Source organism: Portunus trituberculatus, chromosome 2, assembly GCF_017591435.1.
Source record: "Portunus trituberculatus isolate SZX2019 chromosome 2, ASM1759143v1, whole genome shotgun sequence".
Lineage (NCBI taxonomy): Eukaryota > Metazoa > Arthropoda > Malacostraca > Decapoda > Portunidae > Portunus > Portunus trituberculatus.
Window position 1 is genome coordinate 4,210,719 of NC_059256.1, and position 18,559 is coordinate 4,229,277.

The 18,559-nt window shown below is 41.3% G+C and overlaps 2 protein-coding genes and 1 long non-coding RNA gene across 4 annotated transcripts in view; 1 reads left to right on the forward strand and 2 right to left on the reverse strand.

Moving 5' to 3' along the window:
• The first annotated feature begins 1,078 nt into the window (after positions 1 to 1,078).
• Positions 1,079 to 10,486, forward strand: LOC123503026 (protein SET-like). The gene is made up of 6 exons (XM_045252388.1): positions 1,079 to 1,430; positions 6,057 to 6,169; positions 7,848 to 7,924; positions 8,297 to 8,508; positions 9,026 to 9,245; positions 9,714 to 10,486. Exons 1-6 carry the CDS (start codon positions 1,164 to 1,166, stop codon positions 9,734 to 9,736), a joined length of 912 nt encoding a protein of 303 aa, XP_045108323.1. The 5' UTR covers positions 1,079 to 1,163; the 3' UTR covers positions 9,737 to 10,486.
• The window catches only part of LOC123503070, a 28,213-nt gene continuing 19,652 nt past the window's right edge, over positions 9,999 to 18,559 (reverse strand). The window contains exon 2 of one of the 2 annotated variants that reach the window (XR_006674308.1): positions 9,999 to 10,123. This is a non-coding gene — a long non-coding RNA (uncharacterized LOC123503070). The remainder of the gene's footprint in view (positions 10,124 to 18,559) is intronic. The other variant, XR_006674305.1, reaches the window with a different exon arrangement.
• LOC123503033 (DNA repair protein complementing XP-A cells homolog) lies at positions 12,191 to 16,170 on the reverse strand. Its single transcript, XM_045252402.1, has 6 exons — positions 15,957 to 16,170; positions 15,438 to 15,564; positions 15,125 to 15,255; positions 13,848 to 14,013; positions 13,285 to 13,402; positions 12,191 to 13,196 (listed from the first exon to the last, which is right to left on the reverse strand). Exons 1-6 carry the CDS (start codon positions 16,124 to 16,126, stop codon positions 13,045 to 13,047), a joined length of 864 nt encoding a protein of 287 aa, XP_045108337.1. The 5' UTR covers positions 16,127 to 16,170; the 3' UTR covers positions 12,191 to 13,044.

Genomic DNA, 18,559 nt, shown 5'->3' on the forward strand with positions numbered 1-18,559 from the left:
CTCTCTCTCTCTCTCTCTCTCTCTCTCTCTCTCTCTCTCTCTCTCTCTCTCTCCACCACTCTACTACTACTACTACTACTACTACTACTACTACTACTACTACTACTACTACTACTACTACTACTATATACCACTATCACTAGTAGCTAATGATACTACTACGACCACTATTACTACTACCACCACCACCACCACCACCACTACTACTACTACTACTACTACTACTACTACTACTACTACTACTACTACTACTGGTGGTGGTGGGGGTGGTGGTGCTACTACTACTACTACTACTACTACTACTACTACTATACCACCACTAATGCTACTACACTATTACTATCAATACCAGTAGTAATAGTACCTGTAGCAGTACTATCAACAAAATAACTGTTTTTACTACTACTACTACTACTACTACTACTACTACTACTACGACCTTCTGGAATTATTGAAGTTTTTACCATAGAAACCCTTAAATAAATACCGTTTTCTTTAAAATGGATAGAAGATTGACTAATATTAAGACTTTTAAATAAACTCATTCATTTCACAGACCATAAAAATAAATATGATTTTTTTTTTATTTAATTTTTCTATTTGACTAAGAGGTTTGCATAGTACTTGTATATATATTGTGTTTAAAAGAGATTTTATATATTAATGATAGTACCTGGAATTATTAACTGTATTTTTTTTATTATGTATTTATGTGTATGATTTAAATGTAAGAGGTTTTCATAGTTAATTAAGATAAATGTTTATGTATACGCTCGTTACCCCTGGGGCGGGAAGGCGAAGGCTGCACGTGTCCAATATATACCACCAAACACACACCACACCACACACCACACTGTTAAAAATACCAATTAATAAAAACCACACATTAAAACCCACCAAAATATAACAAACACAAAACCCGAATTGTAATATTTGAATCAGCATGACCTCCCGCCTAGGAAAGCAAGAATGAACGCCTGGCAGTAACTCGCACTATGATTGGCTGACTGGGGAGCGCGAAGGCTGCTGATTGGCCGAGACCCGCACCAATGCTACTCTAGGCGTCCATTTTGCTTAGGAAGAGCCGTGTTTTGTTTACCAGTGCTGCTCGAGAGGTCACAGGAGGCGGTTGTGCACGACGTTGCTCCCCGGCACAGGAAAATATGTCTGAGACAGGCGCATCCCCAGCTAAAATGAAGAAGCTAGAGGCAGTCCCGGGCAACGAGGCGAGTGAGGGGCGGGAGTATGACCCAGAGACACAGCGGGCACTAGAGGATATTGACGCATGCCAGAATGAAATTGACCAGCTGAACGAGAAGGCGAGCGAGGAAATTCTCAAAGTAGAACAGAAATACAACAAATTGAGGAAACCTAATTTTGAGAAGCGCAGCAGCATCATTCAGAGGATTCCTAACTTCTGGGTCACCGCTGTATCCTTTTCACCTACTCACGGACACGGGGGGAGGGGTGTGTGTCTGTCTGTGTGTTTGTCTGGTTTGTGGTGTGTGTGTTTTGAGTGTTTTTTTTGGAAGTGTGTGTGTGTTTTTGGAGTTATGTGTGTCTTAACGGTGTGTGTGTACGTGTATTTTGTAGTAATGTAGGAAAGGATGTGTGTGTCTGTCTGTGTGTTTGTCTGGTTTGTGGTGTGTGTGTTTCAGCGTTTTTTTTGTAGTTGTGTGTGTTTTAATAGTGTCTGGAAGTGTTTGTGTGTGTTTACGTACGTGTATTTTGTAGTAATGTAGGAAAGGATGTGTGTGTTTGTCTGTGTGTTTGTCTGTGTGTTTGTCTGGTTTGTGGTGTGTGTGTTTTGAGTGTTTTTGGGAAGTGTGTGTGTATGTATGTGTGTGTTTTTGGAGTTGTGTGTGTTTTAATGGTGTGTGTACGTGTATTTTGTAGTTATGTAGGAAAGGATGTGTGTGTCTGTCTGTGTGTTTGTCTGGTTTGTGGTGTGTGTGTTTCAGTGTTTTTTTTGTAGTTGTGTGTTTTAATAGTGTCTGGAAGTGTTTGTGTGTGTTTACGTACGTGTATTTTGTAGTTATGTAGGAAAGGATGTGTGTGTCTGTCTGTGTGTTTGTCTGGTTTGTGGTGTGTGTGTTTTGAGTGTTTTTGGGAAGTGTGTGTGTATGTATGTGTGTGTTTTTGGAGTTATGTGTGTTTTAACGGTGTGTGTACGTGTATTTTGTAGTAATGTAGGAAAGGGTGTGTGTTTGTCTGGTTTGTGGTGTGTGTGTGTTTGAGTGTTTTTTGGAAGTGTGTGTGTTTTAAGTGTGTGTACGTGTTTGTGTGTGTATGTGTATTTTGTAGTAATGTAGGAAAGGGTGTGTGTCTGTCTGTGTGTGTGTGTCTGGTTTGTGGTGTGTGTGTTTGAGTGTTTTTTGGAAGTGTGTGTGTGTTTTTGGAGTTGTGTGTGTTTTAACGGTGTGTGTACGTGTTTGAGTGTGTGTGTGTGTGTATTTTGTAGTAATGTAGGAAAGGGTGTGTGTCTGTCTGTCTGTGTGTCTGGTTTGTGGTGTGTGTGTGTTTGAGTGTTTTTGGAAGTGTGTGTATGTATGTGTGTTTTTGGAGTTGTGTGTGTTTTAATGGTGTGTGTACGTGTATTTTGTAGTAATGTAGGAAAGGGTGTGTGTCTGGTTTGTGTTGTGTGTGTTTGAGTGTTTTTTGGAAGTGTGTGTGTTTTTGTAGTTGTGTGTGTTTTAACGGTGTGTGTACGTGTTTGAGTGTGTTTTTGGAAGTGTGTGTGTGTGTGTATATGTTTGAATGTGTGTGTGTGTGGTTTGAGGGTATGTGTGTATGTATGTATGGTCTGTGTGTGTGTTTGGGAGTGTATGTATGTATGTGTGTGTGTTTTATTAATGTGTTTCTGTGTTTGGTTACATATTGTGTTTGTTAAGTTAGGTTGACCATTTTGTGTTTGGTTAAGGCGAGTTTCAGTTAGGTTAAGAGAATTAGAATAAGGAAGGTTAGGTTAATTTAAGTTAGATTAATGTTAAGTTAAGATTAGGTAAGGTTAAGATGACATTAAGATAGATTAAGGTTAAGTCATTTTAGTTAAGATGACAATTTAAGATAGATTAAGGTTAAGTCATTTTAGTTAAGATTAGGTACGGTTAAGATTATTTAAGTTGGATTTGTGTTAAGTTAAGGTTAGATTAGGTAAGATTAAGACAATTTAAGATAGATTAATGTACAGTTAGGTTAGGTTAGGTTAAGACTACTATTCAAGTTAATTAGTGTCAAGTTAAGTTAGTTTAAGTTAAGATTAGGAAGGTTCGCTTAAGACACTTGGTTAAGATAGGTTAGGATAGGTTAGGACAACTATTTAAGGCATATTGATTGAGGTTAGGTTAGGTTATGTAGAGTTAGTTTAGTGAACGGACTATACTTAAGTTAGGTTAGGTTAGGACAACTATTTAAGGCATATTAATTGGGGTTAGGTTAGGTTAAGTAGTTAGTTAGTAGCATATTTAAGGTTAGTTTGTATATATAAGGTTAGATTCGGTTAGGTTAGGTTGGATGAGGTTAAAGTTAAGTTAGATTCGGTTAAGTTAGGTTGGTTGAACTTAGGTTAGGTATGGATGAAGTTAAGTTAGGTTGGATGAGGTTAGGCTACGTTGGATGAGGTTAGGTTAGATTGGATGAGGTTAAAGTTACGTTGGGTGAGGTTAAGTTAGGTTGGATGAGGTTAAGCTAGGTTGGGTAAGGTTAGGTTAGGTGAGGTTAGGTTACATTGGATGAGGTTAAGTTAGGTTGGATTAGGTTAGGTTAGATTCGGTTAAGTTAGGTTGGATGAAATTAGGTTAGGTTGGATGAGGTTAAGTTAGGTTAAATGAGGTTAGGTTACGTTGGGTGAGGTAAAAGTTAGGTTGGATGAGGTTAAGTTAGGTTTGGTGAAATTAGATTAGGTTGGATGAGGTTAGGTTAGGTTGGATGAGGTTAAAGTTACGTTAGATGAGGTTAGGTTAGGTTAGATTCGGTTAAGTTAGGTTGGATGAGGTTAGGTTAGGTTAGGTTAGCTACATGGCGACCAAACTTGTTATTATTTTCTTATTTCCTGTTTTCTTTTGTTCATTAGGTTAGTTAGTGTTAGTATATTTAAGGTTAGATTAGGTTAAGACAATTAGTTAGGTTAGGTAAGTTTAGCTACATAGAGAACCAAACTCATTATATTTTTCTTAATTTCTGTCTTTACTTTTGGTCAGCATTTCAAAACTCGACACAAACCGCTCTGAAAACTTTGATATTGAACACTAACAAAAACTCCCCACTGTTTTGCAAGGCCACGAGATCACTAGGCAGGTTTCCAAGACTGTTTCTCCCCTTCAGAGTGTATATTCTGTGGTAGTCTATCCCTAGAACTGTAAAAACGCCTTGAGAACTTGTGTGTTGCTTTATTTAGAACCATTTAAGAGTGTTCCTACTGTACATAATGGGGAAATATTGTTAATCTGTCACCAGAAGCTTTAAAAACACCTTTAAAACTGTTGTTACTTCAATTAGAACCATTTAAGAGTGTTCCATCCATACATAATGGGGAAATATTGTTAATGTGTCACCAGAAGCTTTAAAAACACCTTTAAAACTTGTGTTACTTCCATTAGAACCATTTAAGAGTGTTCCATCCGCACATAATGGAGAAATATTGTTAATCTGTCACCAGAAGCTTTAAAAACACCTTTAAAACTTGTATTACTTCCATTAGAGCCATTTAAGAGTGTTCCTTCCGCACATAATGGGGAAATATTGTTAATCTGTCACCAGAACCTTTAAAAACACCTTTAAAAGTTTGTGTTGCTTTAAAAAGATCCATTTAAGTGTGTTTCTTCTGCTCGTGTTGCAGAAATATAATTTCTTAAAAACAGTGTTACTTCAATTGGGTTTACTTGAGGGTGTTTTTGCAGCTCATATTGCAGAAATGTTGCTATTCTGTCACTAAAACCTTAAAATTACCCAAAAAACTGTGTTACTTCAATTCGATCTACTTGAGAGTGTTTCTGCAGCTCGTATTACAGAAATGTTGCTAATCTGTCACTAAAATGTTAAAAAGGACTGTGGCCATTAATCTTCTGCCCTCCATAGACCCTTCCTAATGTCAGTGAAATGGTCTAATCACACCCAAAATAGTGGTAGAAATGTGTCCCAGTATTGAAGAGGTTTGAAAAATAATGTTTCTCTGGAATATGATGTAGAAATGTTAATCTGTTACTAGAAACTTTTAAACTTGTGTGAAAACCCTTGTTATGTGTATTAGTGGAGATGGACAGTAGTAGTAGTAGTAGTAGTAGTAGTAGTAGTATGTGTTGTGACTCACCCTCCTACACCCTGAGAGGTTAGCCACACCACAGCACACCACACCATTACCCAAACTGCATCTGTGTTTCCACCTTTCTGTGACCTGAACTCATTTGAAGAGGGAGGTTTCCAGACATCCTTCCCATTCTTGTGGCTTTCTCGGACCTGCTCGGGGACTTGCATCTCAGTAGCTCCAGGATTCTCCCTCCATACAGATTTTCCTCCATGTTTCCTCCAACTTGCCTCCAATTTTGACTGTCCTGTGATGATTGGTTTGTAGCTAAAATTATGTAGTATCTCGGTGGGTCGTTTTGTATAGTTGTAGGTCAGATTTCCTCTCTTACACACACACACACACACTCACACACTGAAGACTGCAGGAAATGGAACTACCAACTTAGAAGGACAGACAGGAAAGAGGAGACCTAATAACAATGTACAAGATAGTGAACTGTATGGAAAAGCTAGACAGACAACACCTGGTAACACTGACGGGGGACGGAGATAGACAGACAAGAGACACTTTAAGATCGTGAAGAGTCAGTGTTTGAGGGACATTAAGAAGCTCAGTTTTGCACACAGGACGCTGGACATCTGGAACAGCCTGAGTGAAGAGATTGTAGCAGCGGAAAGTGTGCACAAACTGAAGGAAAAGTGTGATAAATGTAGATATGGAGACAGGTCACTAGGAGCCTCTAGACACACTCCAACCCTGCAACACACACACACACACACACATTTTGGTATATTCCTTAACTCCATCTCAGTTTGTGAATCACCCACAAATCTCGGCCATCCTGGAGGAGGAGGAGGAGGAGTGTCTGCACTACCTCAGCAAGCTGGACGTGGAGGAATTCGACGACATCAAGTCTGGATACAGGTGAGGCTCAGCACACGGCAGGGCAGGTGTGTGTGTGAGAGAGAGAGAGGGGGAAGTGACAATGAATGAGAGAGAGAATGCAGGAGTGAGAAACTTACAATGAATTAGAAAATGAGAGAGAAAGAAGAATGGAGGAGTGAGGGGAAGAGAGTGACAATGAATGAATGAGAGAGAGAGAGCGAGCAAGAGTATTAGTGAGGGGAAGAGAGAGAGAGAGAGAAACTGATTGAATGAGGGAGAGGGGGCAGGATAAGAAAAGAATGCAAAAGAGAGAGAGAGAGAAAGATAGATAGGGGGCAAGAGTTGGTGAGAGAGAAAGAGAGAGAGAGGCAAGTGTTGTGGGAGGAAGTGAGTATAGAAGAAAAGGATAATGCAGGAGAGAGAGAGAGAAGAAAAAGGGAGAGAAATTAGGATGAGAGAGAAAGTGAGAAAAAAATGCAGGAGAGAGAGAGAGAGAGGGGGAAGAATACGGAAAAGAGAGAGAGGGAGGCAAGATAAGGGATAAAGAATGAATGAGAGAGAGAGAGGGGGGGTAAATTGCATGTGAGAGGAAGGAAGGGAACAATAGAGAGATGGGGAGAGTAAGAGGAGACAGCAATTGTTAGTGTGATGGTTAAAACAAAACTTAATTACATCCTTTGATTTCACTCTCGTTGCATTAGAGAAGGATTGTTCAAGGCTATTCATATACAAACATTAATTATATTGATTTTAATTATTTATTTATTTATTATTATTATTATTATTTTTATTTTTTTTTCATGTAATTAACAAAAACTTAACTCCTTCGCTCTGACAAGTTTTCATATTCTCTCTAGTGACTATTTGGTGATTTAATACAGCTTCAGAAACTCATGTGGGGGATTGAAATAGTGAAGACTGTGGCCGTTAATCTTCTGCCCTCCATACACCCTTCCTAATGTCGGTAAAATGGTCTATTGGTACACAAATCTCAGGGTAATGTTTCCCAGTACTGAAGGAGTTAATATACTTCCTCAGCCCCTGCCAGTGTGTGTGTCACCCTTACAAGACCCTTCAATACTGGTACACATTTTTACCGTGAGTTTTGGGTGTGATCAGACCATTTTATTGATGTTAGCAAGGGTCTGTGGTGGGCGGAAGATTAATGGCCACAGTCTTCACTATTCTAATCCCCGACATGAGTTTCAGAAGCTGTATAGAATCACCAAATAGTCACCAGAATGAATATGGAAATGCATCTTGGTACTGAAGGGATTAAGTAGTGTGGCTGTTTGAGTTGCCAAGTCTTGCTCAGCCCCTCCCAGTGTGTCTGTCTCCCTTACAAGGCTTAATGCAGTCCTCTTTTAGTCCCCAAGCCTTCCTCATCCCCTCCCAGTGTGTCTGTCTCCCTTACAAGCCTTAATGCAGTCCTCTTTAGTCCCCAAGCCTTCCTCAGCCCCTCCCAGTGTGTCTGTCTCCCTTACAAGGCTTAATGCAGTCCTCTTTTAGTCCCCAAGCCTTCCTCAGCCCCTCCCAGTGTGTCTGTCTCCCTTACAAGGCTTAATGCAGTCCTCTTTTAGTCCCCAAGCCTTCCTCGGCCCCTCCCAGTGTGTCTGTCTCCCTTACAAGGTTTTAATGCAGTCCTCTTTTAGTCCCCAAGCCTTCCTCAGCCCCTCCCAGTGTGTCCATCTCTCTAACGCTTCAATTTGTCTTCCAGAATCAAATTTTTCTTCGACGAGAACCCATACTTTGATAACGAGGTGTTGACCAAAGAATTCCACCTTGGCTCCACAGGTAGGTAAAGTAGTAGTAGTAAAGATTCATGCCTCATCCACTAGCTAAGTAAAAACAGTCTTATATTCCATCTTGTCTGTCTGTTTTGGATATGGGCAGCGGAACCTTCACTCTCTCTCAACCACTCTCACCTCTCCCATCCTTATTTCTTGCAGTTTCCTAAGTATTCTCCCAACCTCTCCCACCTCCACCATGTTCTCCCAGTCTCTCACCCATGCTTCTTCCTCTCCCAGTCCTCTCTTTTCCCACGACTCTCTCTCCCAGCCTCTCCCACACCACCAATATCTCTCACCATCTTGTCTCTCTCCCAGCTATCACCACCTCTCTCTCTCTCTCTCTCTCTAACCTCCCTTCCACCCTTTTTTCTCCCAGGGGACCCCGCCTCACACTCGACAGACATCAAATGGAAGGACGGACATAACCTCTTGCACAGATTTCGCCAGCGTACACAGCAGCAGCAGCAGCAGCAGCCGGGCGGGGGGGAGCGGGGGTCAGCCGGGGCACGCAAGAGGCCGCTCGAGCTGAGGTCATTCTTCTCCTGGTTCTGTGACCATGGCGACCCCTCCGCTGATGAGATTGCCGAGGTGAGGCTGGTTTTTTTTTTTTTTTTTTTTTTTGGGGCTGTTGGATTTTTTCTATTAGAGAGGTTGTGCTTGGTTTCTCTCTCTCTCTCTCTCTCTCTCTCTCTCTCTCTCTCTCTCAATAAAACACTGGTACAAAAAGGGATGATTTATTTAATGGTGATAAATTTTTTAAAATAATTCGCATAATTATAAATATATTTTTTTAAAAACTTGAATTAAAAAAGTCGGCTTAAAAATATTATTATTATTATTATTAATTTGTATCACTTTGTTGTTTGTTAGTAGTCTCTCTCTCTCTCTCTCTCTCTCTCTCTCTCTCTCTCTCTCTCTCTCTCTCTCTCTCTCTCTCTCTCTCTCTCTCACCGGGAAGATAAAACTACAATCTGTACCTGGTTTTCTCTCTCTCTCTCTCTCTCTACCCAATCTCATTATATAACCAGTAACCATCACCCAACACTCACTCACTCTCTCACAGGTTATCACACACACTCACTCACTCTCTCTCTCTCTCTCGCAGGTTATCAAGGACGACATGTGGCCAAACCCCCTCCAGTATTTCTTGGTTCCCGACATTGAGGTGGAGAACGGAGAGGGGGAGGAGGAGGAGGAGGAGCTGGAGGAGGAAGAGGTGGATGATAATGTGGTGGTGGTGGAGGAGGAGATTGAGGAGGTGGAAGAGGAGGGGCCCGAGGATGATGAGGAGGAGGAAGAGGAGGACGAGGATGGACAAGGAGAAGGTTTGTTGAAGTAGTAGTAGTAGTAGTGGTATTTTGTGAGAGCTGTAGTAGTAGTAGTAAAAAAGTATTGTAAGGGTTGTAGTAGTAGTAGTAGTAAGCAGCATTGTTGTATTAACCCCTTCAGTACTGGGATGCATTTTTACCTTGAGTTTTGTGTACCATTAGACCATTTTATTGACATTAGGAAGGGTCTATGGAGGGCAGAAGATTAATGGCCACAGTCTACACTATTTTAATTAAGTTTTGTGTACCATTAGACCATTTTATTGACATTAGGGACGGTCTATTGAGGGCAGAAGATTAATGGCCACAGTCTTCACTATTTTAATACCCCACATGAGTTTCTGAAGCTGTTTAAAATCGCCAAATAATAACTTGAGTAAATATGAAGATGTCTCATGGTACTGAAGGGTTAATGGCACTCACAGACAAACCTTGGTAACTAATTCACTCTCTCTCTTTTCTCAGAGGATGGCGAGGCAGACGAGTGAGAGGAAGTTCAAGAAGACAGATGAAGAAGAGAGGGAGAGAACACCACCACCACCACTACCTACACATACAGAGACAGAGAGAGAGAGAGAGAGAGAGCAACCAGCAACCAGCACTACCTACCACTTCTTCCCTAAAAATGTGTGTGTGTGTGTGTGTGTGTGTGTGTGTTCTTGTTTCTTACGGTTTTATATTACTTACTGCCCTTCTGTACGTTTGTATGTGTGTATGTGTTGGGTATGTTGGGCTCTGTGTGTGTGTGTGTGTGTGTGTGTGTGTGTGTGTGTGTGTGTGTTTATGTACAAGTTTTTTAATAATTTCATGAGTGTTTCTGATATTTTGGTGTTGCAAACATTATTTTAATTAGATCTCTCTCTCTCTCTCTCTCTCTACACCACAAACCCACAGTATGTCCCCCACAGCCCCTCACCACACAGTGACACCCCCTCCCACTCTCTCTCTCTCTTGTACTCAGTCACAAACCACAGCCCTCTCACCACACACACACCTCTCTTACTACACACTCACTCTGACACACTCCATGCAAAACAGCACCCTCTTTCTCTCTCTCTCTCACACCACACACACCCCCCATACAAAACACGGCACCCTCTTCCTCCTCTCTCTCTCACACACACACACACATTTTCTACAAGTGACAAAGTTAGAAGAGTGGAATAGTTAAGATACAAAGCAATGATGATGATGATGATGTTTGATCCATTCCTAATAATTAAAAAGGTCAGTTTTGTCATGTGGCTTTCATTTCTCCCCTCCTGTGTGTGTGTGTGATGCTTCTCTTTTACTCTACACATGAATCAGAGAAAGAAAAAAAAAAAAGTGATTTACAGAAGTATTTACACACACACTTTCTCAAATATAACAAACAGAAAATGTGTTTGTAAATGAGAGAGAGAGAGAGAGAGAGAGACAGAATGAAATGTACAAATGAGTGAAGGAAGGGACAAAAAAGGAGGAGGAGGAGGAGAAGATGAAGAAAAGAGGAGGAGGAGAAGAAAAAGAGATTAAGAAAATGAAGAGAAAAAGGAGAAGAAAAAGATTAAGAAAACAAAGAAAAAGAGGAGAAAAGAGAGTAGTACAGAAGGAAGCACAAATACAACACAATGTAACACAAATCTGATTGAAAGACAGGAACGGTAACAAATGGACAAACTGCGTGACTCTTCCCTTCACCTTCCCTTCCTCCTTCTCCTCCTCTTACTAACCTGACCAAATCTACCAGCACTAAATGTCTCAAAGTGGTTAGATATTCAGGAAACACATGCCAGGGAGCAGTGAAAGGATTAACCCACTCAGTATGATGTGCTTCCTTCATTCTGGTGACTATTTGGTGATTCTATACACCTCCAGAAACTCCTGTGAGGGATTAAAATAGTGAAGACTTTGGCCATTAATCTTCTGATCCTCTGCACCAGCTAGTTGAAGTGATGTAGGATTTTAAGGGTATTTCTGTGATTGTAGTGATGTTTTTAACAAGGAATAATGGGGCTCATATTCTGAAATGCTTTTCCCCTCCCTCCCCTGCACCTTCACAGTTTTCAAAGGGGTCTAGTTGAAGTGACGCAGGTTTTTAAGGGTGTTTCTGTGATTGTAGTGACATGTTAACAAGGAATTTCTGTGCCCGACCTTCACTATTTTCAAAGGGTTCTAGTTGAAGTGACACAGGTTTTTAAAGGTGTTTCTGTGACTCCAGTGACATGTGAAGTTTTATGTATTGTCAGCAGGAAAAATACTCTTTAGAACTTGGCTTTAGAACTCTGTAGTCTTTGAAAATGGTCACAGTGAGAGAGAGAGAGAGGGAAATGTTTCTGAATGAGGCAAAGTGTCATCCTGTACCCTTCTGTTGCAAGATACGCCCTTAATACTTTTCAACTTCTTTCCTGAGTAGTGTGCAGCACAGGAGGGCGTGAGGCAAGTGTGGGAGAGAGGGCAGGGAATGGGGATAGTGTTCATTGTAGTGGTGGCCTGATGGGGTGAGCTGGATGGTCAAAATTGTACACAAATCACAAAAGGTGTTCCAATATCGAGAAAAATGTTTGGTTTGTTGAGGGACGCCAGTAATGACTGATGTGTGTACCCCAATGACACACCAAGGCAGGTTATCCAGCTCACCCCGTCAAGCCACCACTACAATGAACACTCTCCATTTCCAGCCCTCACTCCCACACTTGCCTCACACCCTCCTGTGCTGCACACTACTCAGGAAAGAAGTTGAAAAGTATTAAGGGCGTATCTTGCAACAGAAGGGCACACGATGACATTTTGCCTCATTCAGAAACATTTCTCTCTCTCTCTCTCTCTCTCTCTCTCTCTCTCTCACTGTGACCATTTTCAAAGACTACAGAGTTCTAAAGCCAAGTTCTAAAGAGTATTTTTCCTGCTGACAATACATAAAACTTCACGTCACTGGAGTCACAGAAACACCTTTAAAAACCTGCGTCACTTCAACTAGAACCCTTGGAAAATAGTGAAGGTCGGGCACAGAAATTCCTTGTTAATATGTCACTACAATCACAGAAACACCCTTAAAAACCTGCATCACTTCAACTAGACTCCTTTGAAAACTGTGAAGGTGCAGGGGAGGGAGGGGAAAAGCATTTCAAAATATGAGCCCTATTATTCCTTGTAAACATGTCACTACAACCACAAACACACTTAAAAACCTGCATCACTTCAACTAGAGCCCTTTGAAAACAGTGAAGGAGCCAGGGGGGTGGGGAGTGTTTCAAATATAGGCCTTACCAGCGGGTTTTGTGTCTTGATCATAAATTCCTGCCACTCTATCACCACAAATCACAGCCAGCTTGAGTCCTTCCCCTCACCAGCACCTCACATTCCTCTCCTCACACCACCACACTGCAGCCCAACCCTGACACCCTAAGCTGGTCACAATTCACAGCAACACAGCAGGACACCCACAGGAAAGCAGGAAGGTCAATCCAAAGGGGAGACATGCCTAGATACTGAATGATAAATGCTTCGAACCTAAACTGAGAGAATTGAAAAAAAAATATGCATAGAGAAAAAATGTTAGCCTCTTCCTTGTACTTCCTCCTCCTCCTCTTCCTCCTCCTAATACTGTTGGTGTTATTGATGCATTTTGGTAGTACATTGTAAAAAAAAATGAATATAAAAATTTAATCGTAGTTTTCATGAGTTTGAAAATACCTGAGATTATTTGCAAACTCTCTCTCTCTCTACATCCTGAGATTTTGACATTTAAATAAACTAACTTTTCACTCAAACAATATTTTCCTCACACACACACACACACACACACACACACACACTACATCTTGTCATAGGTGTAGGAGTGGCCACAGGAGTCACATGTGCGCTGATACTCATCCTCATCCGGCAAGTATACCTCTTCACCGTATGTGTGCGTGTGCGTCTTGCTGGCTCGTGTGTACAGGCTGCTGCGTACATTCATTCGCAACTCTGGGGAAGGACGGGGAAGGAGAAGGTTATACGCACACACACACACACACACACACACACACACACACACAGTTATATTCAAACCAACCTTTCATTTTTTTGTTATATTTCTTTAGTTTATTTTTCTGCTTCTGCTCCTCCTTCTTCTGCAGTTCTTCCTCCAGGGCCTCCTCCGACCCCCACACCTCCAGCGCCCTCTTCTCAACCTTTTTGGGGGGTGAGGAGAGGGGAATAAGGACACAGAGATAGGAGGGCAAGAGGATAAATGAGAAACACACTCAGTTATGGAAATTAACTTAAGGAAGGAAGGAAGATAAGGTTGAAGACAGATTGATTGACCAAATGTGAGAGAGAGAGAGAGAGAGAGAGAGAGAGAGAGAGAGAGAGAGAGAGAGAGAGAGAGAGAGAGAGAGAGAGAGAGAGAGAAAGAAAGAAAGAAAGAAAGAAAGAAAGAAAGAAAGAAAGAAAGAAAGAAAGAAAGAAAAACAGACAGAGAAAGAGAAAAAAGAGAGAGAGTTTTGACCCAACAGATCATACCTGATACATTCATTGGTTGAAAATCTGTCTGTATTACTTAAATATGGCAATAAACTACACTTATTTATTTATTTACTTATACACACACACACACACACACACACCACCACTAACCTGCAGCTTAAGGTAGAGCTTCATGTCCCCCCAGGCCGAGTTGTGAGGGTTGGCTCGGACGATGTAGCGAAGTGGTGGCTCCCTCTTGTCTAAATCCACATCTTTCAGCAGGTACTCTTGGCGTGCGTCTGTCCGTGTGATCAGCGCGTGTGCTTCATCACGATCTCTGTGTGTGTTTGTCTAGGGTTAGCATGAAGTGACAAAAGGTTCCTTACAACTACAGGAGGTGAAAATGTGTTGATTGACAAATAAATGGCTAGGAATATCATGGTAGTAATGTTATTGAAGGAAAACGCATCATTATATACCAGCAAAACTGTATGTGTGTGTGTGTGTGTGTGTGTGTGTGTGTGTGTGTGTGTGTGTGTGTGTGTGTGTGTGTGTGTGTGCAGTAAAAGAGGACCTATCAAAGAAAATAAAAGACAATACTGTAATATTCTTTGTAGAGAGCCAGCATTCAATCGGACTTTTTTCAAGCTTTTCATTATTTTCACCCTTAGTTGCCTCTCATAAAAAAAAATAAATAAATAAATAAATAAATAAATAAATAAAATCATTCCTCCATACATTTACAGGTAACTTAATTTCCACAATAGATGCGTTCCAAGAGGCATCATGTATTTCAAACTTGGCGTAAAACAAACTTGTAATTCTCCTAAGAAACAGTAGGTATTAGGGAGGATGCGGAATGTGGTCTAAAATCATGTACAAACAAACACATCGCCAAATTTAATTCATTATATTTTTTCGGTCGCGTACTAACAAAAGCGCGTAAATTAAACACACGCGTAATTCAAGAGTTACCTGTTAGCCTGGCAGCACAAACGTTCGAAAGTAATGCTATGGAGTGTTTGTCGTTTACTTAATTTTCTCTCTTTTATCCTCGATTATCTCAAAAGCGGAGGTTCGGACTTAAAATTTCACCTTTATCTACACATTACGTTAAAAAATAATGCTATGGAGTGCAGTCTGTTTGTTGTTTACTTAATTTTCTCTCTATTATTCTTGAATATCTCAAGAGCGGAGGTTCGGACTTAAAATTTCGCCTCAGTACCGTTAATTCCACACTTACAAATATTTTTCCACACTTCGGACCTCAGCACCGTCTTTATCAATTTTTTTCTCTTCTATCCTCGAAAATCTCAAGTTTGAAGGTACGGACTTAAAATTTAACCTTTCAATATCCATTAATTCCACACTTTGGACTTCAGCACCTTGATTAGTCCCCAGTTCTACTACTACTACTACTACTACTACTGCTACTACTACTGCCACACCTGCATTGGTCACACACAGAATGGTTGAAGTGGTCCAAGAGGAAGGAGGTGTGGAAGATGGATTTGCAGCTTCCACATACCGGCCTGTCTTCCACCTCCAGGAAAGGGGCGGGGTCTGTCACTATCTGCATCTGTGGGGGGAGCGTGTGTGTTAGAGAGAGAGAGAGAGAGAGAGAGAGAGAGAGAGAGAGAGAGAGAGAGAGAGAGAGAGAGAGAGAGAGAGAGAGAGTACTGATCAAGAAATAGAATATAAGACAAGAAGAACAACAACAAGAAGAACAAGAAGAAGAACAACAACAACAACAACACTCACGGCAGCCAGCATGTCCTCCTTGGTGACTCCTCCTTCCCCCTCCTCCTCCTCCTCTATGTAGAATCCTCCTCCTGAATCCACCATTTTTGTGTTGTTTATCCGAATCACCTTCTTCTCAACCTTCTCCCTGCAAGAGTGGTGGTGGTGGTGGTGATTGTTTAATTAGGATATCTCTCTCTCTCACACAAAAATAAATGGTGGTGGTGGTGGTAGTGGTGGTGGTGGTGGTGATTGTTTAATTAGGATATCTCTCTCTCTCTCTCTCACACACAAATAAATAAATAAAAAACTCTCTCTTTCTCTCTCACAAAAATAAATAAATAAAAAATACCTCTCTCTCTCTCACACAAAAATAAATAAATAAAAAAACTCTTTCTCTCTCACAAAAATAAATAAATAAAAAATACCTCTCTTTCTCTCTCTCTCTCACACAAAAATAAATAAAAAAAACTTTCTCTCACAAAAATAAATAAATAAAAAATACCTCTCTCTCTCTCTCTCTCTCTCTCTCTCTCTCACCTCTCAGCCATGTTGTAAGGATTCCTCTTGTTTGCTCTCTCTCTCCTTCTGATCAAAGCCTCTTGCCTCTTCTGTTCTATCATTGCCTTCTGTGCGGGAGTTAGCTTTACTCTCTCTCTCTCACTCTCTCTCTCTACCTCTCCTACACCGTCTCTCTCTCTCGCTTCCATCTCCAGCTTTATTTCCTCCTCTCGCTCAATTTCTCGGTCTATCTCTGTCTGTGTTTTGTGGTTTGTCTCTTTCTGTTTGGTTTCATTCTTGTGTTTCTCCTTGTCTTCCTCCCTCCTTCTTCTTCTTCTCCTCCTCCTCCTCCTCCTTAGATTGTTCTTTTATCTTTGTTTGTCTTCTTCTTCCTCCTCTTCGGACATTTTCAGTTTCCTCCTCCTCCTCTTCCGATTCTTTCTTCATCTTCTTTATTTGTCCTCTTCCTCCTCTTCGTCTGCCTCCTCTTCCTCTTTTGACTTCAATTCGATCCTCCTCCTCCTCCTCCTCCTCCTCTACTATTTTCTGAACTCTTCTTCTTCCTCTTCCTCTTCCTCTTCCTCCTCTTCCTCTTCCTCTTCCATCTTCCTTATCCTCCTTCACTCCTCTTCCTCCTCTACTGTTCCCCATTTTCTTTGCATCAGGGACCACTGGGGGTGTTTTGGGGGCTCCAGAGGGGGATTCTGGGGTGTCTGGGGAGGGGTGCTCGGGGGAGGGAGGGTCATCAATGTCCGAGTCTGAGTCGTCGAAAATGCTGCGTTTTCTTTGCGCTGTGGCTGACATTGTGCTTGTTTGCTTGTTTTTCTTCGTTGCCTTGTTGTCTATTTTGATTTTCTATTATTTCTTCTATTGTTTTCTTATTCCTCTTTCTCTTTCTTCCTTTTCTTCTTCTTCTTCCTCTCCTCTTCTCTTCGCCACGTCACTGCTGCGGACAAAGACAGGAATTGATAGTCAGTGATGGATGAAAAATTGATGTACTATTTTGAACTGTTGAAGGAAAACGTGTTCTTCCCACTGCACTCTCACTCTCTCTCTCTCTCACCGGGAAGATAAAACTAGCAATAGATTTATGTACTTGTTTTCTCTCTCTCTCTCTCTCTCTCCCTAAGCCTGCTGACTGGCTGACTGGCTTGGAATAAACACACCTCCCTACATCTGGGTTAAACAGGTGAGTTTCAATAGGTTAGTGAAGGCAGTGGTGGTGGTGGTAAGGCTAGTTGTACAGCATAGGTTAGTGAAGGCAGTGGTGGTGGTGGTGGTGGTGGTAAGGGTAGTTGTACAGCATAGGTTAGTGAAGGCAGTGGTGGTGGTGGTAGCTAGTTGTACAGCATAGGTTAGTGAAGGCAGTGGTGGTGGTGGTGGTGGTGGTAAGGCTAGTTGTACAGCATAGGTTAGTGAAGGCAGTGGTGGTGGTGGTAAGGGTAATTGTACAGCATAGGTTAGTGAAGGCAGTGGTGGTGGTGGTAAGGGTAGTTGTACAGCATAGGTTAGTGAAGGCAGTGGTGGTGGTGGTGGTGGTGGTGGTAAGGCTAGTTGTACAGCATAGGTTAGTGAAGGCAGTGGTGGTGGTGGTGGTAAGGGTAGATGTACAGTCTTACACAAACATCTCACTTCAAGATGATACATTTTTTCTGGCAGTTTTCGAGCTATCATAAATGTATCTGCACTTTGCTTCCATTACAAATCAGTACTTTTTATATTCCACTGTTCCCCCACAACACACTCTGGCCCATCAGAAGGTACTGTCTTGCAATGAAAACGAAAAAGCTTAATGAAAAACAGAGCAAAATACAAAAAAAAGAAGAAGTTTTGTTTATCACAGCACAACAGTCCACAATTTTGTCTGCTACTGCTGTGGAGAGTACTTGCTGCCATGGCTGGTCACCGCTGCCCATGCCAACATACTGGAACCTTCTATTTAATAAAACTAACCTCACCATGACTTTAACCCCTCCAGTAATATGACGTGTTTCCATATTTCTTCTGGTGACTATTTGGTGATTTTACACAGCTTCAGAAACTTGTGCATGGGTTACAATAGTGAAAACTGTGGGCATTAATCTTCTGACCTCCATAGACCCTTTCTAATGTCAAAAAATGGTCTAATCATATACAAATCCTAAGGTAAAAAATGTGTCTCAGTATTGAAGGCATTAACCTAACCTAGCTAATGTAATCCAGTTTGAGGAGACAAGCACTGCACTGTCTTCCTCATTAGAAATCAATCCTTTCTTATCAGAGCAGACTAGCCTAACCTGATGAGGAACGCCAAGGAATTAATATGTAGTCGTTACCTTATTTCTCTTCATAAAATCTGTCGATACATTGGACATAATGAAGGCACCACCCTGTCCATTCTGTCACTTTTCTCCATAAACTGCTCTGATTGGCTCAATTTATTCTGCATTAGGTTTACTGGTCAGTGACTGCAGGCTTAAACAAAGGAACCAATCACCACTATTGATTTCATGCTGCGTGAATAAAGTGACAATATGTACACACAAACAAACACTCTTGTAACGGCATTCATCACTGCCCGCCACTCCATGACAAGCACTCGTTCACCCACAAGACTGGTAAATCCTTGAAAATTGTTGTCACCGTTATAAATAATTTGACAG

Bases quoted from the DNA above. Each gene is read 5' to 3' on its own strand.
- LOC123503026 (XM_045252388.1), top strand. From the start codon at position 1,164: ATGTCTGAGACAGGCGCATCCCCAGCTAAAATGAAGAAGCTAGAGGCA. The intron at 1,431-6,056 runs GTATCCTTTTCA...ACTCCATCTCAG, and splicing joins CTAACTTCTGGGTCACCGCT to TTTGTGAATCACCCACAAAT. The intron at 9,246-9,713 runs GTTTGTTGAAGT...CTCTTTTCTCAG, and splicing joins CGAGGATGGACAAGGAGAAG to AGGATGGCGAGGCAGACGAG.
- LOC123503033 (XM_045252402.1), bottom strand. From the start codon at position 16,126: ATGGAAGCGAGAGAGAGAGACGGTGTAGGAGAGGTAGAGAGAGAGAGT. The intron at 13,403-13,847 runs GTTAGTGGTGGT...CCCCCCAAAAAG, and splicing joins AGCTCTACCTTAAGCTGCAG to GTTGAGAAGAGGGCGCTGGA. The intron at 13,197-13,284 runs GTTGGTTTGAAT...GTCCTTCCCCAG, and splicing joins ATATAACAAAAAAATGAAAG to AGTTGCGAATGAATGTACGC.